Source organism: Pomacea canaliculata, linkage group LG1 (assembly GCF_003073045.1).
Source record: "Pomacea canaliculata isolate SZHN2017 linkage group LG1, ASM307304v1, whole genome shotgun sequence".
Taxonomy (NCBI): domain Eukaryota; kingdom Metazoa; phylum Mollusca; class Gastropoda; order Architaenioglossa; family Ampullariidae; genus Pomacea; species Pomacea canaliculata.
The window spans coordinates 38007857-38032069 of record NC_037590.1 but is presented as its reverse complement, the minus strand read 5'-3'; the positions used below and the strand labels follow the sequence as shown (position 1 = coordinate 38032069).

General features: G+C 41.6%; 2 protein-coding genes across 2 annotated transcripts in view; one reads left to right on the top strand and one right to left on the bottom strand.

Annotated features, from left to right (window-relative positions):
* Positions 1-7767, top strand: part of LOC112565291 (synaptotagmin-15-like) — a 39948-nt gene extending 32181 nt beyond the window's left edge. Inside the window, 1 exon segment of the mRNA XM_025240669.1 lies at positions 1209-7767. Within this exon segment, the coding sequence (XP_025096454.1) occupies positions 1209-1333 (125 nt within the window). The 3' untranslated portion in view covers positions 1334-7767.
* An 8493-nt stretch (positions 7768-16260) lies between these two features.
* On the bottom strand, positions 16261-17305 carry LOC112574235. Its single transcript, XM_025255153.1, has one exon. The coding sequence runs from the start codon at positions 17274-17276 to the stop codon at positions 16308-16310; it is 969 nt and encodes a 322-aa protein (XP_025110938.1). The 5' UTR covers positions 17277-17305; the 3' UTR covers positions 16261-16307.
* Between the last annotated feature and the right edge of the window lie 6908 nt (positions 17306-24213).

Sequence of the window (24213 nt, the reverse complement as noted above, 5' to 3'; positions counted from 1 at the left end):
TTATAGACTAACAAATTATTGGATTTTTTTATTTCCTCAAATCCTTCTTGACACTTGTCAGCGTTTGAAGAGGCCTCCTGGGGCATCCTCGTGTCTGTCTTGCTAGTTGTGAGGAGCTTGAGATCCTCCCTCTTCACCATTTGCCATTTAATTACGAGCTCTCTCTCTCTCACTAGTAAAAATTCCATTGTAATTAAAATACATCCTTGTAATTCCTGGTGTACCTGGAACATCACTTCCCGTGTAAAAATCATCAAAATCGGCTTTTTTCTGTGAGTTCTCTCAATATTCTAGCAAGTGACTACAGGTACAGTGGTGGCACATTGCTGTGAAGAGATGTTGTGAGTTGTGTGAGTCTCGTAGGTTGTAGTTGTTGTAGTTCTCTTCCTAAGATGTCGATGGTAATACTGTTGCATACTCCTTGCTATCTCGGAGGAAGACAGGGACTCAACATTAGCATTGGTGTTTGACCCCGAGCCAGCAAGTAAGGCTATATCAGCCAGTCCTGTAACACAAGCATGTGAACATGGACACACACACACACACAGACATACATAAGCACAATAATACAGAACGATAAACACATGTAAACATACACACAAAAATACACCGAAGAACATACTGCCAGTACCACCATGCTTTCGTGTGTTTACCTGACATGTAGGTGACAAGCTTGCTCATAACAGATCGAATATTTTAAGGTGTGGACTTCCGACGACAAGGACTACCCTCCCTTGCTGCACACCCTGTGTAAACAGATATACGCGGCGGCGCTGTTTGTACATTCACGTGACAGAAAAGGGAAGGAATTCATTGCGAACAACTTGCGATCCGATTTACAGATGTGCAAACATTGTTGTTTCCACTTCTCCAAGCAGTTTAGCAAGAATTATGTCGTTGGCACCCGGAGCAAAGCTAATTTGCAGTCGCACACACCCATTTAGTAATACTTTTGCAGTGAACTAAAGAGAATGTTTGCATCCTGTTGGCTCCAAGCGAAAGAAAAAGGCGCCACTGAGATGCAATGAAACAGAAAAGATTTTTCAAAAAGCGTGGGCGCGCACACACACAAATAAGATACAGCCTATAGACTAATTTCAAAACAAACTGTACTGGTAGATACTTGGGTTTTTCTAGGAATCTTTAAATATCCCAAAAAAAATTCGTGCGTTAATTAATTATTCTTTTCATCTCTTTTCTTGCAACAGACAAAATCATCGGCAGGATCGTCGTCGGATCCTTTATGTTCGCACGAGGCAAAGAACTGGACCACTGGAACGAGATGGTCGCCAACCAGAGGGAGCAGGTAGCACACTGGCACGTCCTCACCTAGTCACGTGACAGCAGCCGGCCTGTGGACAGTCTTACTTCGTCGCTCGAGTCACGATGGCGTCTTCTCTGCCTTCTACGTCCACCTGGTAACCATGCCGACGACACGGCTTCTCCTGAGTGTGAACAGGTGGTGGGATGTGACTGTTTCGTGACCAAACTGATCGACAATACCAGCAATGGCATCGGTTCCTCCAAGCATATCTTAATACTGCCTTTTATATGGTTTTATGTTGCCGGCCGACATTGCTGTCTGCACATCACTTTGCTGTTCATTGCAAGATTCTGTCCAAGCATTTCATCGTTGTTATGAGTATTTTCAAGATTGCAGTCAACTTCCAAGTTGTCTATTTTGCCACCAGCAATGCCGCTAGACATAATTCTGTGCGCATAGGTTCACAAGTCCATATAATGCAGTATTATGCGATCACATTGAAGTATTATACAATATGACAAAACACTGAAAGGATGTGTCACAAAGTCACATGTCAAATGTGGTTTTATTCATAGTTTTGAGATAGATGCTTGAAAATCACAATCTTTTTCCAAGTTCATAATACAATTTTCTTCTAGATAATATTTCAGATGACATCCGACATGCTTTTATAATTGTATGTCGAACAGGGAATAATTGTCACAGTAATAATTGTTACTTTTTGAAAGACATCTGAATCAAAGTTATCTTAATATAGAAGCCTTTAAGCACAAAGTCGCTTTGAAAAAGACCCAAATATGGAATTTTTGAACTAATTTTTTGAAATGTATGAGCGCTGACGGGGTATCATGGGAAGATACCACCAGTCCTGCTGAGACCTTCTCATGAAGCTTTAACTTTGTTCCCAATAAGCAGGTAGAATTCTGTGTTTAAAGGCTTATAATTCGCGAACAAGACACTTTTGAGTTATTTGTTTATGTTTTGAAAGTTAATGAACACAATCCAATTATTCGAAATTTGTTTAGGGGGATGGGCCTTTAAGACAAAGCAGTGGACAGTTCTGTACAGTCAAAGTTGACATCTGAGTTTGCTCGCTTTGAGCTTTGTTGCTTCTAGTTGTTATACATGCAAATATTTCATGAGAATGATAAAAAATCATAATGACTACCTTCAGTTGCCTTGATTGGATCAACCCTAAACAACTTACATTTTCGATACGTCACGTGAGAGAAAATGGCAGAGTAAGCCTAGAGAGGGATCCGCCCCTGTAGAGAGGAGTAAAGCTTTGCTAGACACCTGTAGGCTGTTGACCTGTGACCCTGACACCTGTAGGCTATTGTGACCCTGACACCTGTGACCTGTGACCTATCAAAGGGTGCTCACAGCACCAAAAGATGCGGTAAAGAGTGATGGGACTTGATTATGAAATCTGATTTTTCTCCCTTGTGCCTGCTCCTACAAACTAGCAGAAGTCACTGACAGGTCTGACAGTAGATTCCAATGAGACGATTTCAACAGATGTTATAGAAGTCGTTTAACAGGGTTTTTTTCATCATTAAAGTGGCAAAGATGGTAAATGTTTATTATGTATGATGTTGAAATATTTTATTATTTATTTTCAAGTAATTATTGTTGAAACCAAAACTCCTTTGGATTAACTAGAATGTGTATAAACTATACCTAAGGCTATTAGTGAAGTGCTCATCTTTATAAGCCAAGTTTATTTTGTATCGATGTTTATATTCTATTTATGTAGCTTTATATCAGTACTTCTGTTTATCTGATTATTTACGTTTTTACAGTTAGTCTGTCGTATTTGTAACACTAAGGCGATGCTTATAGACTAATTTCGTAAACTGATGTGAGATTTGTATGGAAAGAACTGACTTTGTTTGGTGACTGCCACTAAACCCACCTTTTAAAAGTATCTGACAGAACCTTCAGAGTTCAGACACAATGACATTTTTCTAGTATAATTCAAGGCAAGGAGAAAAAGTGTAACAGCATTTCTTTACATTTTCTGCGACTTCGAACTGGTAAAAATTATTGTGAAGCAATGCTGCGAATCGTTCTATTTACCTTTATTTCATTGCCATGAACTTTAATTCTCTAAATTCTGATAGAATTTAGCTCAATAATTAGCATTTAAAAAAGTTATGCTTTTTGATATTTTTTGATAGTATAGCCAGCCAGTGTAATGAAGAGCAATGCATCGTGAACAGAAGTTCTCGTGATAAAGAAAACGACTATTTCCCTCAATAGGAAGCCTGTTTCCCTTTTTTTGGTGTGAATAACCCCTACAAGAAGCCAGGTTATCGAATTATCGACAGTATAAAACGATTATGTCCCCTTGTCGAGACTCTTCAATGTCCAGGGTTACTTCTCTGCTCCCATGATGCCCCAGCTGTTCAGAAATCGTAGACACTGACTGACCTTTACAACAACATTTCTGCCCGTCTAAACACTTTTTTCTGATGCTTGATGGTATCTGAGATTTCAGGAAATCGATTGGCTAGACACTTTCTGGCAACAATAACTCAAAATAATGGATGAGAACTGTCCGGATATCCATGCACACGTGAGCCAGTCCCTTGGCTCTTGTCCTCGTTTTTGTGTCACCGAGCTGTAGCCACCATCTTTCCTCATTTCCTGCAACAGGACGAAAATCTAATTATTCTGTAAAGTGATTCTCGTGCTCTGAGCTCGTGACTGCTCGGTCACATGACAAACAACATGGCTGTGCCAGTCGGGCATTAATGTCAGGAGAATTTTTCTTTCATACTGGCATTTCCTGCTGAAGAGATTCTTTCTTTCTTTCCATCTTTCTTTGGGTGTGTTTAAGCGGTGAAAGCCATTTAAATCCAGTTTCATGCTGACTCCAAAATCCAGTTTCATGAAGCCTCATTATTTTCTTTTCTGCCAGGTGAATGTAAACAATATATAAATAATTAAGAATACGTCTCACATTTCTTACCTGATTGAGCAGACAAATATGCCTTGTAAGAAGACTCGAGCTTTCGGTTTGATATTCAAGAAAAAAATAATTATTACAATTGTTCATTAGTTTGTTCACTGGTCCCTTGATTGATATCAGTTGACCAGTTGTTAAACTGATCCCCAAGTACAGGTCGTTGGGGAGGCGGCAGGACCATGTTTGAGGAAGGGGCGGACAACTTCGCTGAATGTTGTGACTGGAGTGATAACTCTTTGCAGTCTCGATTGAATGACCCGCGCAGTTCTTTCCGTTTTGTCAGCCAGTTCTTCCTCTGGTAACCTGATGGACGGTCTTAGAGTACGGTGCCTGATCACATGACCAGACCAGAGCATCTTCCTTCGCTTGACTGTTGGAAGAAGAGCTTCCTGGTATCTCTAGAATGGCGACCATGCTCTGGACAAATTGTTTTCATATCCTTGACCTGTATCCCGTTCATGTACATCTGGATCTTTGCTTTGCTGTTGGTGTCCATGTTAATCATCATGTTGCGCTTTCAGTGCTAGTCTCCATCCCATTCGGACTTGTGTCAGTCGGTTGGTGCTAAGTTCTCGTAGTTCGTTATTGCTGCTTGTCATCAGATCAACATCGTCTGCAAAGTGTAGATTGCATACCCAACAATGTTGGGTGGATAGGAGACTAGTGAGCATTAGAAAAAGAAGGACAACTGATTATCTACCCATGACAGAACGTAGGATTGATAAAGGGAGACTATCGCTCTTACTGGACACACCCTAGCGGTCATGTGGTAGTCGACGTTGAGTTCTTTACAAGTTGCCGGCCTTTGCAAGGAATCGATCTGAAGGTAGAAAATAATCTATATTTGTTTGGCAAATGGTCCAGTTAACCATTGCTACCCTACTTTATTTGAGGTTCGCCCAGAACAGGTCCCATGGCGGGGTGTGGTTGCGGCCCTTTGCTCTACTGGGGGTGATAAGAAACAAGAAGATAGCAAAATTGTATTTGAAATGCACGCTAATGCTAGAACCATGTACTAATTAGGTATATCAGTACAAACGTGACTTCTACAACTTTGACCTCTTTCTGGATGGTAATGAGTGTAGGCGTGTATCTCGACCGGAAGTAGGCTATCCACCCAGATTTGGGAAGCAGTATTTTGCCCTGGGCTTTACGCAATCATTAGAAATGAATTTGCGCCTTACTACACCTTTAACCGGCAAAAGGAACGTTTTGTAAAACTATTCATACACATATCCGCCATCCGACAACAAACGTCGACTGTTAAGAAAGGTCCTTCAACGTTGCCAACGCTTCTAGAGTAGTCGCCCTTGTCTCTCTAGCCTGCCTTCCGTGTCTCCACATGAGGACTGAGTATGGAGTTCAGTGTTGCTATGCTTTCACGCTAAACCCTTTTCTCTTTATTGTCTTAGCATCCAATATCATGATATTTTTGTCCGCCTGAGTGTTTTAAATGGAAAAATTGAACTTTGGATAGAATGTTGGAGAGAGACAACATGGAGCAGACAAAAAAGAATGTGTGTGTGTGATTAATAGATGACAGAATTGACGGTTTGTGTAGAAAAGGAAGTGATGTCACTGAGACAGTAATGTGGATACCTATATATCTACAGAGATATATATACTTGTGTCTATGCATTCATGTGTTGTGTGTCTGTGTATATCTATGAATGTATGTCTTTACACGCGCGTGCACGTGCAGTACTCACATTCGCACCCATTGTCTCATCCGACAAACATTAAAACAACTTGAATAATATTTTTTGGATAATCTGATTGTGTTTTGAAAGGAAAAATATCCAAGCGCTCTTTTTTTAAGTCCCCATAAACTAATCAGGGTTGACAGAAGATTTCATGAATGAAAAGAGATGTAAACGCTTTTGTAGTCAACCCTTGCCTTATATCCAGTGCTTTACATCAAATTCGTCTCTCTTGCTTACATGAACTGAGAGGCTGGGACCCAGGCTACAACATCTCCAGCAAGTTTCATCCAGAAAATCTCCATGCTGCTAGTTCTGTGCTGCATCTACTTCACCACTCGAAATAAATCCTCATGGTTGCACTTGAATGAACCGACAAAGTACCATTGGCATGGGCTTCAAATTTCCCCTGAGCCAGGCCCTGAGGGTACTCCTTCAGATGGTGCTTGACATCACCGCCAGGACATTGTAGTTTCCTTTCATGGAGCAATCTCAGACCCACGGTCAATTAGTTTAAGTGGAAGGCGGAGCACCTCGCGTGATTTATGGTCACGTGTGTCATTTTAATATTCCCACTCTTCTCACTGCCGGAGGAATGAGCTTTCGTCACCTTCCCCTCCGAAATAATGTAAAAGGGGGTTGATAGCATTCCGGGTTTGGATGCAGGATGTAATCGCTGGCGTTATTAGTAACAAATATTTATTTGTAATCTTGTTAATAGCCGCTTAAAAGAATGGTTTCATTTTTTTCTTTTTCTTTTAAGAATTTAGACAAAAAGATGGATACAGATGAAGTCAGTGACATTTATCTTCTTGACGATTGTACTCTCTTGCTCCAACTGCCGGAGCTAACAGTTTTAAGTTTCAGGTTTTTGTTGGCTCTTTGTCGGTTTTTTCCTTTGAGCACCACTGTCTCCCCTCGTCTGGTGTATTTTGTAATGATGCTACCAGTGGGCGACAGTTTATGTTGACGATGGCTGAATACAGTGGTGTCAGTGGGATGCCAGCAGTCCCCGCCATATTCAGTTGTTGAACAGTATTTGGTGAACAAACATGGTATCTGTTGTCTGGTCAGCATGAAAATGATGAAAATCTGGGTTTCTGTCTAAATTTTGATTGACATGAGTGGAGCTTTGAGTTTGAGGTCTGGGGCCGTAGTTATAAACCAAAGGTACAGTACCTCTGGGTTTGTTTTTTCTTCGGCTTTACCTACAACACTTCCAGACCCTCCGCAAACTGTCCTGCAAAACAAGACCTCTTGATAGTCACCTTACCCCCCCCCCCCAGATCTTACTCTTTTAATAATCACAGAGGACTGTGATGTTTCTAATTTAATATTTCATAATGAACACAGAGGTAACTTTTAAAAATTTCTTAACGACGACCCTCGATGATGAAGTGGAAGTGAGAGATGTTGTGTATAGTATTTAATCTGCCTTGTGCTGTATTTCATACTTAGTGTTGTTTTGATTCCAATGATAGTAGCTAAGCAAACTAAAGCTTCTGTACTACTTTACACCCTGCCAACAGACACAATGTTAGTGCTGTATATTTGATGCCGACTACAACATGAGAACTGCTAGTGTAATGTCAGCGCATGTCACGTGTAAGGGTAAATATATTCCCGCTGTATCATGGGTAACATGCTGTATCATGTTAATGCCACGCTAAAATAATAAACATGTTTGTGTTGTATCATAGTGCATCATAGCAAATGAAATTAACTAATTAATTACTTATTTAATTTTTGTTGCTTACCTGGCAATAATTGTTCTCATATCAATGTACAGATCTTGCCAAAATGTGTACAATAAAGGCGAGCATTTAATTTTATTTTCTGTTGAGGTCGTGTTGTCCACATTTACAAATGTTTGGTATTGTTTGTCCAGTAATTATTAGTAGGAAACGGAATTCATTTAGCATAGTAAAGCTGTCATTTTTGTGAGAGGAGAGACAAGTGAGAAGAAAGAAGAAAGTGGAAAGCGGAGCAGACGACTATGTAACCGCCGGCTGTACAAAGCTGGACATGTTCAGAGTCCAAGAAATAGCGAGGCTTTGTCATTTATTAACAAAGTGTAGTCTCTAATGCCACTTTAAGGAAAGTGGAAGAGGGATCATGTTTCACTACTGGTAGAATCTGTTAACAAAGAGTACAACAGTCAAACAGCCTGAAGATAACTTTTCTTTTCGTTAATCGTTCCGAAACTCCGCATTCTTCTCTTTCCCGAACATCTGATTTCTTTATTATTTCCCTTGCTATCTCTTTTACACTTTATTCTCTCTCTCTTGTGTGTGTAAGTTAGTAAATGAGTAACCTCCCTTTTTTGAATTGGCAATCTCTGGACGACTCGCCAAACAGGAGATAGAAACAGTAAACTCTTCACACTAGCAAAGACGACGCCCACAGCAGCTCAATCGCCCCTCGGTCAGCAGCAACATAAAGATTTGTAAACATTTCGTGCAGGGCCCTCTGGCACGTCAACAAAAGGGAGATCAGCCACACACACAGAACTATAGTGACTGTTACCGAAACTATAAGTGCTAAATGAACAATGGAACACCACAATAAAACAACTGAACAATACTTTTCTAATTTTCACGGACGTGTGTGTGTGTGAATGTATTAGAGAGAGACCTGTGTTTTAAAATCTTGTTTTAAAAGAGAGGTTAACGGGAATTTTATTCATTGTGGCAAAGTAGACAAAGCCACTGTTTTTTATTTTGATTTATTATTATTTATTATTTTATTATTATTATTAATATTATTATTAATATTTTTTTTTTGCTGCTGCTGCCAGGTCCCCCATGAATTTGAAACAGTTTCACAAGGCCGCGAGTGCACTGAATTGTAGCCTTAAAAAATCTGTACCCCACAACTCGTAAATACTCCCTCAGACATTATCGTTACATCGTCGAGTTTAATTGAAAGCGGCAAGAAACAGTTTTCCACGTCATCGCACAAACACGCGCATATTGGTCTCACACACGTGCGCGCGCGCCGACGGCCTCGGTTTTTCCAGCGTGACATCTGCTCAACATCATTTGCACCCGGTGTACATCGGGATGGCGCTTAAAGCACGTGCACCCGGTAGATTTCTTCAAGGTATTGATTTTGAGTCGGGTGGCAGCTGGTAGCAGCTCCTGCATGGACCTGTCCAATCAAAAAAGTTGTGGAGCGACATCGGCGGTCGCCGTTAGTTGCAATCACATTGTTTTCGAGAAAATCTCTTGATGTTTTCTTTTTCTTTCTCCGCCGTCCCCTCCCTCTAACCTTCTTTCAGTTTCTTTTCATCTGTTCTCAACACCCTCGCCTCCTCAGCTTCCTGGGGATTTTAAGACCACGTCTTCCCTCCTTTGTCTTTTTTTTTTTCTGAGACTGAGATGTCGGAGCGCATGCGCACATGTAAAAGAACACAATGGCGCGAGAAAGATGGCTGTTCTGAGGCGGAGGGAAATAACACTGCAGAACATTTCTTTTAGTTGCAGATGGTGTGGGAGGGGTTCTGCATGTAGAATAACCATGTCCTACCCATGATGCCACATGCTGACAGTCACGTGACATGGTGTTCCAACTCCTTTCTGAGGTAGCTGGAGGGGGAGGGGGAGGCAGAGAACATTATCAAATAATTTCCAAAGTGTAAATGAGACATGAGATAATATGTCAGATACTTTTCCTACCATTTGCAACTGAGATGTCTTTTAGCTGAAAGTTCCTCTCTGTGGTTGTACAACATCATCTGTTGTAAAATGTTTTCCGAATTTATTTCAAGACAACCCGACAAGAGAGTTGCTTTTTCTCTAAGACTAATTGGGGACAAGAGCTTTCACTCAACTAGAAGTCCGCTCACGATCCATGTTAGCATGAACAACAGATTTAACTTAAGCATCGGTAAGAGACTCTAATTAATTGTTTATTGGCCTTAAGTTGACTTTAATTGGCTGAGAGGTTTTTTGATCCATAGTCATCTTAGGAAATTGAAATTAATGTTCTTCACCGGCATGTTTATAAAGATTCCAGGCAAATAATTACAAAATATTAATAGTTTGCTTGCTATGGCATTAAGAACAGTTTTCCAGTTCGACATCAGCGACTGCTGTAACGTCTTTTTAAAACAAAGTGCCCTAAATTAAGGAGACAATCTGTGGACTGGAACCCGCAGGGTTGGGAGACCCAGACAGACATGGAGGAGATCGGTCCACAGAGAGGCGGAGACAGCTGGCATGACATGGTCCCAACTGGAAAAGGACGCCCACAACCGGGTGCGGCCCTATGCTACACTGGAGGTGATTAGGAGGAGGAAGAAAAAATCCCATAAAGTCCCATTGTATTGGAATTGCACACAAATCTCGACTTAGCATGGTTATCAAAGTTTTAATGTCTCGAAAGTTCAGATTGGTTACCTGACCTTCTCACGCTGCAAGCCTCCAATGTCCTGTTGCATTGGAAAATGTATTGAGCATGTAATCACACTTAGTTCAACATGTTAATGATAGTTACAATGTCCTGTGAGATCGCAAAAAAAAAAAAAATTACTGGTTTGTGAGCTTCGTTCACAACATTGCCAATTGTTGCCAACTTTCTACTCTTGCCCAGTTGGCTTTTAGGCGTCGAGAAGTCGGCAAGTTAACACTTCTTGCTGTTGACTGAGGTATTGGCAGGTCAAAGCTTTGCTGTAGGAACACCCATCCACCATCTTTCTTTCACAGTGCTTTAGACATTATCACATCCATCCTCTATGTGAGATCATAAAAATTTCAAAGCCAAGCAGTAACTACAGTGTCGAGAGCTCAGTCTGTCAACACTACCAACGTTGTTCGTCTTTATGTCTGTGGAAGGCTGTCATCAAACTGAAATTATCCTGGATAATTCCCCACCCGCTGACAGGAAGCTGCAGATGGTGTGTATGGCAAGCGTGGCCTCTTTGTATCCTGAGTTCACCAGCTGCCTGGTCACACTGACCGTTTTCTCACACATAGGTCTCTGGTTTCATGGCAAACTTCTCCTTCAAAGTTCAGATGACAGGAACAGGAGGTGCTGATACAAATTTTTCAAGGATTAATTCCGCACAATACCCATTATTTGTCATTATTTGTTCGAAAACATTTGAAATATTGTCAAGTTGTCGACTACCTCCCCTGGTCGCTGCTATCATTACATGTCTCATTGTGTCTCTCTTTGTTTCCCCATGCTTTGTGGTCTTCATTATTATTATTTTATGTATATGTATTCTTTGCACATCTCACATAATCATTTTATAATATTCCCCGTGGCCTTATCATTCTTATACATAGTTTTATCCGTTGACAAATGTCTGACACGATTTGTTTCTAAATGAAAGTGAACATTTCAGTGAAAAAAATAAATTATTTTTCTTTTATTTTGATTCGTTATTGTCGAATCTTGTTTTTTCAGTTTCGTCGAAAATAATCCAGAAAATGTCTCCAATGTTTCTAATTTAATTACACGGTAATGAGTTCCACGTTTTAAGAGTATTATGGATTATTTAGACATCACTTTCCCTCTAATCAGTATAATTAGCACCTTTATTTTTTTATAACGTACGTGCAGGATAAAAAGCAACAGATTCATTTTACCTGCATGTAGAGCAAGATGTTTACTTTAGCAAAAGATAATTTTCATTCTACATTCTAGAACAAGAAGTCTTGTGACTTTAGCATTACCTGCTTAATTAACTGTGATGGTGTAGTTCTTGATGGACTGGTCGTTCTTGCCTTGTAGGCTGCTCTCTCCAATCTAATGGTGTGTTGTTTCCTAAAAGATTAATAAAGTGTTAATAATAGTTGTTTTCGTTGTGACTAAATTTTTAGAACAGGGGTCAGGGACGTCCGGCACACGAAATCTTTTGGTCTGGCCGGCCACCTCTCATAGCAACAGAAATTTGTATTAAGTAAATAATAATAATAATAATAATAATAATAATAATAATGAAATTTGAGAACAAGCAAGGAACATCAATTACAAGATAGGACATAGACTGTCTGCTGTATGGCGATGACTCGGAGGACAGACAGCCAGGGAGGCAGGGAGTGCATCTGTTTCAAAAGTGTTTACTGTGGCGAAACTACGGCTTAATTATAGCAGACTAATCTTGAAGTTGATAATTTTGAATGATGCTATAAATATTCAAAATGGCCTCTGATAGAAGAAAGGTTCCCCTACCCCTGGTTTAGACGAAAGACAGATGTACGGGTGTACACTTTGTGTCTTAGAGCACCCAGACCGCGGGCAGCTGTAGGACCCTCGACACTGGCAGGAGAGAGAGAGACGGGGGAAGAAAACCTCCCTCTCGTAATAATTATTAATTGCCCTGCAACCTTATACAAATCTGTGCAATGTCTCCAGACTGTTGCCACAGAGAGCCAGGTGCTGCGGACAGAAATCAGCTGTTGTCGGAAAAATTGTCTTGGACGCCATCAGCCTGGCGATTGGTGGGCTGGCAGCCCGTCGGGTGAACGGGGTGTAGGCGGGTGGCGGCGCTAGTGGGTGGCAGACAGGATCCCGTTCCTGGATACGGGTGGTGAGTACATCCTCCCCCGCCCCCTACCACCACCTCACACACTTCCACTCTCGCTCGTCGCGGGTCGCTGGTCGTAATTAGCTTTGTCGCGTGGCGCGCGCGCGCGTCGTCGTCACCTCACGTGCACGTGCCGTCAGGGGCGCCTGCTGCCTCCCTCCACATTCCGACGGAAGCCGCGGCGTCGTCCGACTGTTTACGGCCAACGCCTTTGAAATGCAGGGTCTTTTAAACTCTCGTTCTGTGATCAATGATACATAAACTCACTCGGATGAACTGTAACGGGAACCGCTTGTCACCGGCAAAAAGGGAAAAACCACGGCTGAGTGCATCCTTTGGACCAGCAAATCTCTTTGCGAAATGACTAGTGATTAACCCCTTTTTTTTCCTTTCTCTCTCCTTGTTCCATCCACCCCACCCCAACTTTCTCTCCACATCTCCAAGCCCCGCCTTGCTGCATTTATCCTGTCAGGACTTGTCAGTTGTTTTCTCCTAATCTTCAGAATTTCTGGCTCTTGTCCCTTCGTTCCGTTCGACTTTGCTAGACAAATTTATTCCTCCATCATTACTTACATAACTCTCTTTTCCTCTTTCGATCCTGCATGATACTCTTTCTTCTTCTTTTTTTTTTAAATTTGATTTTTTTCCCCATTTCTAATATATCAGCTTTATCTTACTTTGAACTGCACATTGTAGTTTTCCATGCAAGATAATGATCATCTGCTAATATTTTGAGTCATTATTCTTCTAAAGCTTCCAACAAAGAAATGCTGACCTCTCGGACCTGTCGTCTAGGACAAGGTAATAGAAACATCGTATGTCGAGGTAGTTGCATGAGAATCGCCAACATTCGCAGCCGACATCTTTAATTGGTTGAAAGGAAGAACAAGAGAATAAACTCGACGAAGGCACAAAGAGTCCTTTGACACTCGGTGGTTGACCTACGTCAGTTTGGTGGATTTGTATTGATGTGAACTGAGCGCCAGGAGAGCCGGGTACTTGAAAGACACAAATCTTTGCCCCTTTTTATGTCCCCTCGTGTGAGTGCACCATTTATTAGGCAGTGCTCTCCCCTAGCATTAAGACGTCAGTTCCTTTGCAGGGTGTGCACGCTCTGGAGCCTCCTAAAGGCTGGCAGTACCCCGGCTTTTATCTCCTGGGAACAAAGCCACGGGGCAACTGTGGCGAGCAGGACGATAGCCCTTGAAATGTAGGTCTGTGTCCCAGGATGCAGCGCGCCGGGTACAGACAGAACATGTCAGGCTGACCGTGGGGGTCATGGGGTGCAGGAGGGGTTGGGGGCGAACACGACTTTGCTGACTGCATCCTGACCCTCAAGAGACTGCTACCTGTCAATCTGTAAACCTTCAGGTGTTTGGGGGACTCTGTGTGATTCGCTTTCCACGACACTGCCATGGTCTGACCTGGTCCTCCTTGCTGGGTGGATATTCTGCACACGTGGCGGCAGCTACCCGTGTTGATTAAAGACTCGTGGACTGACAGATGGAGAAATGGAGGAAGTTGGTAAGACCAGAAAGGGACCTTACAGGAATGTTTATTTATAACACGTGATTTTTTTTCTTATTAAAATTGGGGCATGGAACACACACACAACACGCATACACATATATACACTTTCTCATATGCATACAAAATACAACTATTCATATTGAAAAATACAGGTTTGATAAGTTCTGATGTTAACATTGCAACACATTTTTACATCGAATTTTTTCACATAATATATAAGAAAATCCTCGCGTTCACATAGCAGACTAGACTATCTCATGTTCTCAGATTTGTTTATTTCTCATGTCCAGTTACATGTCCAGTCAATTTTATCGCCAGTACAAAAAAATAATTTTCACACTGTGACCGTTTTAATTATTTATCAATTAAATGATGATCTTCTCATCAAGATCAACTCCAAAAAATAAGGGGAAATCGTGTTCACTATGCTAATCTCTGCCTGTAAATAAAGTAAACATGTTTCAGTCTAGCGGGAGGAAGTATTTTGCTAAAGTGTGATAAAGACAAATACAGTAAAAGAAAAGTAAACGAACAAAAATATCACTCTATTGAAAGCATCCCCTGTTCCAAGGCACCTTGGGACGACATGTTTGAGCTACAAGCATTGTTTACATAAACATCCTGTCACAGATCAGCGTGCACAACCGCACAGACATCTTAGTCTACCTCCATCTTTACAATGACCATGCACATCGTGATATAAACATAATGATGGATAAACACATTTAGAAATGGGTAAGGAATAGAAAGTTGGAGAGAGATATGAGATAAAACGAGAATTTATGACCGTGAAAAAAGATATGGCATTGATGAGATGATAACTAATTATGGCGATAGATGACGAGAGATTGATGAGAAAAAAAAAATAAAGAACGGAAATGAGGAGACATGATAATGAGGGTATGACACTGAAATAATCATCTATTAATGGCAGTGGTTGAGACTGATATAAGCAAGTTAAGCAAGGGAGAGAGAGAGAGAAAATAAAGAATGATTACAAATACTTGTAGGATTGTACTGTTCATGTAATTCTTAACATATTCTCAAGACCGCTCTAGTGGAGCGGAAAAACTATTTAAAAAATCTTGTCAACTCCTGCATTTAAAGGGAAAATATCGTCTGTGGATGAAGTGTCGGCAAGTAGAAGAAAGCATAGACACTGTGGGCCCGCCTACACCACAAATGTAGAGGAAGGTGCCGCTGCCACGGGTCAGTGCTCACCGTGAATGACGGAGGAGAAAGACACTGGAGTGGTCTCCCCTTTAGCGCTCAACGGCGCGTGCGGCGGCTTTTGTTGCCGTGCGGCGAGTGTGTCGGGTCGGAGTTGCAGCAGCCACAGGAATGTGAATACCGTTAGAAATGCGTTTGAAGTATGCAAGCTTGAAAGAACGAGATCACATAACCTGTAGCATGCGGAAGGCTTGAGATGTTGCGAGACATCGAGAGATTGTAAGGAGCGACACTGAGTTGTTTTCATTTGTTTAGTCCGCAAGCTCTCTTTCTCTCTTGTCTGTGTTTACGTGTGTGTGTGTGTGGCAGTTGCATTTTACTGTTCTTGACGGTGTTTATTACTGGTTTGTATGTAGAGCAATTTTAATATGTTATTTAGTTACTTTGATAAATGTTCACACCATGTCTGGAACTATGATCTTGAAACAATAAAGAATTTCTCTCTCTCTCTTATATATATATAGAAAGAACGTACATACATTTCCCAACACCCTACCACACACACACACTTATTATCAGCAATCTAGGCAAATCTTCAAGCATAAGACAGTCTATATCCTGACAAGATAGTCCCTACCTTCAAGAGCAATGTCGATAAAGATGGACCCAAAGAGAACAATGTTTAAACGTTGCTTTTTTTTCTTTACTTTTCTGAATTTTAATCAATGAAGTTGATTTATGCGTCTGTCCTTAAAAGAAAAACTGTTTAACAAATAAAATAAACAAGCTATAAGGTATAAGAAAAGTATTTCCTGGTATATTAAATAACAAATGTTAAACAAAATTAAGTACCCCTTCACAGAAATATAATGGTTCACGCGGTGTAGTTTAGAGCAGTTATATTATTTCCAATTATGTTAATTTTTAACGATGATAATAAAAAAAAAAGTAAAAGAAGCTGCCACAACATTTTATCATAGCATCCATCTTTTTACAAAGTCCAACTATAAACTTCAAGTCTACATACCTTCTACCAGGGAAATCATTCATACCCAGTAAATGAACTTTGACTCGTTGATGTTGAGCGTGCACAAAGAATGTCTACACAACCTGTCCTGCAAGTCTGCGAGTGGAGAGTTACTTTTCCTTGTCTAACAGTTCTTGGAGTGCTGTGATGTACGACTGTGCCATCTGCAGTGTCTCGTACTTGGACAGTTGTTGGTTGTCGCCGAGAGAGGGCACCACCGACCTCAGTTTCTCGAAGGCTGCGTTAAGACTGTACATCCTCTTCCTCTCGCGGGCGTTGGCCGCCAGGCGGCGTTTCTTTTGCAGATTGACGGAGCTTTTCCCTGCACCCTGGTTACTTTTTCTTTTCAAGCCAGCTCTTGTGCAACCTTCGTAATTTCCTCTGTCAGTCAGTTCATCCAGGTTTGAAGCGAATGTGTCACCGTGTGTCAAAGAGTCCCGGATGGTGATGAAGTTTCGAGAAACGTCCCCAGTCATTAGCACTGACCGGTTTGTTGTGAATCCTGTCTGTGTCAAAAACTTGGAACTAATGTCAGGACATCCCGATGGTGAGTTGCTCTTATGTGTCGGTATTTGCACACGGCACAAAGGTTCCGGGAAAACAAAGTGTACATGGGCGTAGTCTGGTGAGGTGACGGAGACACTAGATGTACTGTCGCCGTCCAAACCATTGGTGGGACGGTTGACAAAGGGCAGGTAATCTCCTGGGTATAAACTGAACATGCGGCCACGTCTCCCAGGCAAGTCTGGAAAAACAAAGCGCATCCGAGAAACTCCTTCGAATGGAGTTACAGAGGAGTCTGGAAGCCAATCGTTTTTCGGTCGCGCGGTGGTCAGGTCCAAACAGGGGAGGACGAACAATGGCATCTTCTCTTGGCTGGACTCTGGCCACTGGGATGTCGCCTCCTTGCGCCTGTCCTGAAGATGTACACGCACTTCCGGCGCGTGGAGTTGCGTTGAAGGCGTACAGTCAGACGACAGATGCTTGAAGAAGTCGCATGACCCTGGCTGCACCTCAGTGACGTCAGCACCTCCACCAGCCCCAAACCACTGTGTTGATGGATGGATGAAAGGGGACATATTACCATTCAAAATGGCTCCTGCAGTGGACATTGTTTGGTCGGCGAGGCCGGTAGTGTTCGTAAAGGTGTTCTGAAGAGCAGATGACTGGCGGATGGCACTGGGCAGGTTGTCATGGTTATCTGCAGTCACAAGCTGCCTCCACGGAGCTGTGCATGCGTCCCGGTGGGCAAGGTCTATGCTGACCTCTGACCTGTCCGGTGCGAGCCACGAAATATCTCGTGAAGCCGGGTCCATGATCTTCTTTCTCTCTCTTTCGTCAGACCGGACTCGCGAAAGGTGGATGCACATCTGAGACGACAGCGGCCTGCAGGCAAATGCCGACACTCTGCAACCCGGGTGTGTCGGGGGACGGGGGCACCGTGAGTATCAGCAGGAGATGAGGAGGACGCCAGACTGGGTAGTTCTGCAAGTTCAGGTACCCGTGCTCCGCTCTGCAGGTGACGGCAGAAACTTGGCGGCAAAATGAAAGATGAAAAAAACAACAGGTGGTCCGGCTTGTACCGCAAGGATACAAAGACTCCGAACAAGGGATCGAAGCGCCATTCGGATGCTTACAGGTTTCATTCCGTAACACAACCCTATAGCCACCCACCACCCATTCAACCATCTTCTCCCCTTCCCCTAAGCACCTCTGTCTTTCTACAGCAGCTTTACCCGCTTCATCAGCCATTAGACACCCACCAACAAGCGCTTAAATTTTTTTCAGGTCAAGTACCTTCACCGGTTATAACCATTTCTCAAGTTTTTCTCTGACCAGGTGAGGTTATTTTTCGGGTGGTCAGTAAAACAATTAGTCTGCGCGCTCGTGCATAAATTCATGACTGCGTGCTTGCGTGCGCGCGTGCGTGAACTTGTGTTTGTTGTCTGGTCCACATTGTCACGCCTGGAAGCTCAGGTAAAACGTGAGTCGTGCCGCTCCACGTGGCAGGTAACAAAACCGAGAGTCTCGACCCCCACGCTCCCCTCCTCAAGGATCTGCTCCCTTAAATACAGCTTCCGCCCTCATTACTCCCTGCACCCAGCCCCTTTCCTCCCAGCAGCACTTTGTTCTAGACAAGGAGGTAGGAGGGGACAGCGCGCGCCGCCACATGACGGGTTCGCGACACCGGTCACCGTGATTGAAGTTCATTAATAAACATTTATACTTTTAAACCTAATAACACTCCACGAGTGCTCACGACACAAATACAATTTTAATATTAATTTATTTTCCATCTGAAATTTTTTTTTTTATATAATGATCCATTTTTTCATATGTAACTGGAAGCAGTGGTGTGTGAGAATGTTAACAGTAAAAATATCACACGCAAAATGCAGACCATGGAATGTTAATCTGCGATGTGCGACACACACTAATGACAGCCATGAACCAAATTTTACATAAAAAGAACACATTATCGTTGAAGAGAAATAAATAATGACAAAAGAGCACATGGCTGTTGAAGGTAAATGAATAACGACAAAAGTATATTAAATATATTAAATTTTAAGTTAAAATAAAAACTTAAAACCAACTAAAATATATAAATATGTTTAACAAAAATAACCAAATGTAAACTTAGATTTACAGTTTCCACACAAAAAATGTACCCAACGCGGAACATTTATTTAAATATTTTAATTCAAAGATACTTGCACTATATCTGTAAATAAAGTGGCAAAACTACTACTCTACTCTTGAAAGCATATCTCTCTCAGTCAGCCATTTTAGTGATAAAGTTTTCCACAAATTTGAAAACTATTCATACAACTATCATAGCTAAACTAAGCTTAACAAAATCAGACCATGCAGCCTCATTAGGTCCGATATTGCCATGGTCCCGACACCATCTTAATTCTAATTGTCACGCCTTTATTTCATATATCACAAAATGTTTTACAATAATCTCAGTTATCACCAAGTTTAGCGCTGACTTCAGTTAATTTTAAGTTGTAAACAAATATAGCTTATCTAAAAAGAAAAAAAAGTTCTAAAACCAATTTACGTAATTTTTAATTTGTATTTTAAATTGATATCGCCAGAGCGTTTTGTAATAGGGTCATATCGAAGCATCGACATATTTTACTAAATTGTTGTCAGTATGATCATTAGTATTCAGGATTTGGTGTTTCCGAGTAATAATTGAAAATAATTAGGCACTCGCGTAAGCCCCGGCACAACCTCAGGTAATCTTTGTCTGTGTTGTCCCGCCGGCCCTCATTTTCCAGCCAACAGTTGGCACCGGGTACATCTTTGGCAGAGGGTCGGGTGGAGCGAGGCCAGCAGCAGCAGCAGGACGCACGTAAGCTGATGCAGGTCGAAGGTCATAAAATGACGACCAAAAGAATGAAGGAGTATTTTCTTCGACATTGAGCTGACCACGTGACCGACTTCTGACATGCCGAAAACGTCTGTCAATGGGCAACGATTGGAATACATTGAGTACAAATAATCATTTATTATTTCTTTTTATAAATTTAAATGCTATATCTGCTTCGGTAGGGAAAGATTTTAGTTTATTGTCTAGCATATGTCCTCTGGAACTGGTGCTAGATGTTCGTAAAAGAAGAATACCCAGCATATAAAGGCTTGAATCCGCATTTGTAATATCGGCGCGAGGTTGAGTAACACGGGGCCAGATGGGTGATGGCTGCCCTTCATCATGGTTTGTTAGTTTGTTTACGTCTGCGACATGAATGGAAGCATCTGAGTCTGAGTTTTTTAAATTACCGACCTTCCTTGTCTCTTTTTCTGGCTGGTCGTCTGCTGCTGCCGCTTTATTTCTCTCCCCCACCTCCTGACGACTCTGCTCCCCTCTTACGATCCTTCTTCTGTCGCTCTCTGTTCGAAACGGTGTCAAAGAGCGCGCGCGTGAGTCTGGCTCCAGAGTCACTGGCATGTGACGGAAATTGGCGCGTGCTAATTATCTGCGGCCCGATGTCGTCCAACGTCTGTGGGGCATGAAGGGTGGGAATGGCGGGAAAAAGCATCTGGCAAAGCTGGAGCTGGCGGAGTGTGTTGTTTCAAAGATCAAACTTCACATTGATAACCTGGCGATGGTGACCGGAAAGAATGGCCACGCATGCGCAGAAATTGGAATTTGCTCAAAGTTAATTAACCAGCGGGAAATCTTAAGCTCATTTCATCCTCAATTTTTCTCCATCGGCACTCACTTTCACAACATGTCGTGCGTGTCTCTTTTACCTTTGACAAAAATTATGTCGAGAGTGTTGTAAACTGTAAGACAAAGAGCACAGGTGGTCTGTCTCTCCTACAAAGGGCCAGTTGGTGCTGGAAAGACTGCAGGTAGCAACAGCAAGGTGTTTATGAAGCAAAATGTCTTGAGGCCAAAATAACCAGAAGATCATAAGACTATGATTTTTTCTGTTTCAACGAGAGACCAGCGACTTCATCCTTTTAATCCGTTCGTCACAGTGACTGATGTCTTTGTACTAGTGTTGCTGTATCAGTCCGGTTTAGTTGTCTGCTTCTTTTACTACTTCACCTCCTACTCCTTCACTTCTTTTTTTTATCTCTTCTCCTCCTCCTAATTCTTCTTCACCTCTTCTCATTAACCGTCTAAGTCTCCTTCTCCTTTTACTTCTTCGCTCTTGTCTCTTATTTTCCTCCTCTATCTTCTCATGGCATAAAACTCCAATAAACAAACAAATCCTCTATCTTCTCTCTCTTCCTTTTTATTCATCTTCAAATTCTCCACCTCCTTCACCTCCTCCTCCTCCTCTTTCTCTTATATCTTCTTCAACAAAAAGAATTTAAAAAATGTGAGGTAAAGATCAACTGAAAGAACCGAGCTAAATAAACTAGCGGCAGAAATAACAACACCCTCGACACAAAGCATTGACGACATGCGGATCCTGTTCACCCCGGCAAACACCATCTTGTCATTATAACTATAAACACCGGCAGTTAGGAGGCCTTTGCGTGACCCTTGCTGTTATTTCATCTGAAAAGTAAACAATCGGCATTTTTCACAAAATGTTAAAAACAAAATAAATAGACCTGTAAAATATTTCTGTGCTCAGAAGTCGCCCTTTCATGATCTGATCCCACTGGCGTCTTTCCATGAACTCAGGGGAGACTTCCTTTTTATAAAAGCTACTTTTCTTTCTGTTTCTTAATTTTATGCGACTTGCATGCTATGAATAAAGGGGAGTGGCAGTTGTAAATGTATGGGTAATGTCCTTAGGCGTGGGTAGGCGTGTTTATTTTTGTGTGTTTCGTTTGCATGCACGTGCGTCCCGACATGCTGCTTGTGTCCTGTGTGATTCCGATCTCACCCGGGCTTTAAACAAGGCTGACAATGGCTTTCTCCCGCCGGTTAAAAGCAAACAGGTTGTATAGAAGCAGAGAAGAGTAAAAACACGTGAAAAACGGTTTTGTAGTAAACAAGCCAGCGTAGAACATAAATTTTTTACAAATTCAAACACCCACTTAAATATTGAGTGGTTTTTTTCATATATCTCCCTCACTGAGCATATAACTTATAGACAGATGTCACGATCAAATAAAGTAGCACCTAATGCTAGTCATTTATCAATTAAACGCAAATTTCTTGAAATCCCATTGCCCTTTTGTATTCCAATGTTATCTGTATAATTGTCAGGCACAGTACAGATGAGATAATATTAAGTGCTCACCTAGTGAAGATGTACACTGTAAAAAAAAGGGAAGTCATTCATTAGTGACGGGTTTTGCCATGTGGGACCCGACACGGTGCAAGACGCTAACAGGATGGTTAACACATAGCAGTCTGCTTAAATGTTTTCAATTTGAGAAAGTTTTTAGTCGACTGCTTAACCCGCTAACGCCTGGTGACGTGTTGTGCACCTGCGTCCAGTCATCAGTGACAACATGGTTGGCAATATTTTTGTCTTTTGTGGAGGTTTGTCTGTCTGCTACAGTCTACTCTTTCCAAGCACTTTACGTGAGATTTTTCAATATAAGACGGTGACGCAGGAGCATGTTCAAATTTTGACTGTAAATATTTAAGTGAAAATGATGCACCATACAGTGAAATAATACTAGCACAGTAATGCTTACGATAAAAACAAATTATATTAAATTATCATAGCTATATAGACTTCAAGAAGGCCTTTGATTATGTGTAGCATATGTAGAGGTCACTGAAAATAGTTGACAATCCTTCAAGTCGTTAATCTACCTTCCAAAATGCGAATTTTCAAGTATAATCATGCAGGCGCGAGTTATGGCAAGGGAAATAACTCTTGTCGCTTACTGCAGCAAGGATCGCCGTGCTGCCTTCCCTTATTTTGTAACGCAGTTTTCGTTCCAAACAAATAAGATTACGAATGTAATGCGAACGGCAGGGCTAAGAATAAAATAATATCAGTGAGATGTAGCGTCTCATGTCCTTGATATTTCAACAGCCGCTCACCCCACTACAAACACCCGGAATCAACAACAGAAAAAAGCAGAATATTCGTTACAGACGCTGCTTACGACACACAACTACAGCAATGGCTGCTTGCTGGCATTCGATCGAAAGTTCGAGAGGATGTCCATCGCTAAGGTATGGATCAGCCACTGTTTCGGCGCTCGGTGCTGGCAGTACCACCCTGGGTGTCTTGCTGCCTCCTGTTGAGCAGCTGTTGCTATACGCGCTAAACGTTTGTCAATGTTCTTTGCACGTTGATGTGCTTCCTTAAACCTCTTTGTAAGTCCGTTTCAATGTGTTGGCCTTGCGTTGTGATGATCTTAATTTTTCCTGTTAATGCCTATTCATCCACAGTATACATGGCCTGGCTACTTCCATGGCATGTATAGTCCGTGAGATATATCTACACCTATGCTCCTCGAGAAGTCACAAGAAATAAACATTGCTAAGAAGACAATGCAAGTCATCTTTACAATCGAGTCGAATAAAAAGTCAAAATTTATTAGCAGTTGCCCACTGTGTAAAAAACCCTGAGTTATAAACATTTCATGAACATATAGTACAGATGGTGCGAATTTTGTTCAACATAGCGCTCCTGAAATATTTTTATATTAAATACAAATTTTAAAGCATTTGCTGCTAGTCTCAAGACAGCCAACATGTGCCTAAAACCCAATAATACCCGGTAAGAAGCTAAAAGGAAACTGATTGAAGTTGAAGCACTTGTTGGGAAATAATTATTAGTTTTATTGGTTAAGAGTTAGGGACAGAACTGTTGCAAAGTTGCTTTAAAGACCCAGCATGTCAGTGATTTTTTTTATTTTATTTTATTTTTTATTTTATTTATTTATTTATTTATTTTTTTGTCATTCATCTAACAATTCGCAAAATCTGAACAAATAAACCCTTAACCTTTTCAGTAAACAAAATTAATAGATCGGCAATATCAGTTAAATGCAGAAATAAGTTACTATAGCAATATACATACACCATCGGATTTTAACGGTTTCACATTGGTCTGTAGCTGGTTTGAACGAAGCAACAACTCACTCCCTTACAACCGTTCTCAGCCTCTCTTCAGAATGAGGGAAAGTATGTGAAGGACTCGGTGTTGAGAGTCCTGAGGCTTGCTGTACAGACCAGCTAACTGCTTGCTAACTCAGATCCACTGTTTATATATATATTTCTAACGGATTTGAACTAACTGCCGATCGTTAGCTTCTACCGAGCGTGTCTATGCATCAGGTCCCAGAATATTCTACCAGCCCCTGAAAATATGTACTTTCAGGAGGCTGAAGACCTACTTTACTCGGAAAGCTTTGCTTGGCACAGAAGCAGCCTGAGCACTTGTGCAGGGGGCATCGTTGTAAAAACACTCACGCATTTCTTCGGGTTTCCCGAACATAGCAAGAAGTCTCCTGGGGTTTAAAGAAGAGAAAATCCTAAAGTTCCAGCTGATAATTTTATCATTTTAGCTAAAAACGTTTTGCTTATTAGATTGTTACGCGGAGTGTTATTATCTTCCTTTTCCATGGCAG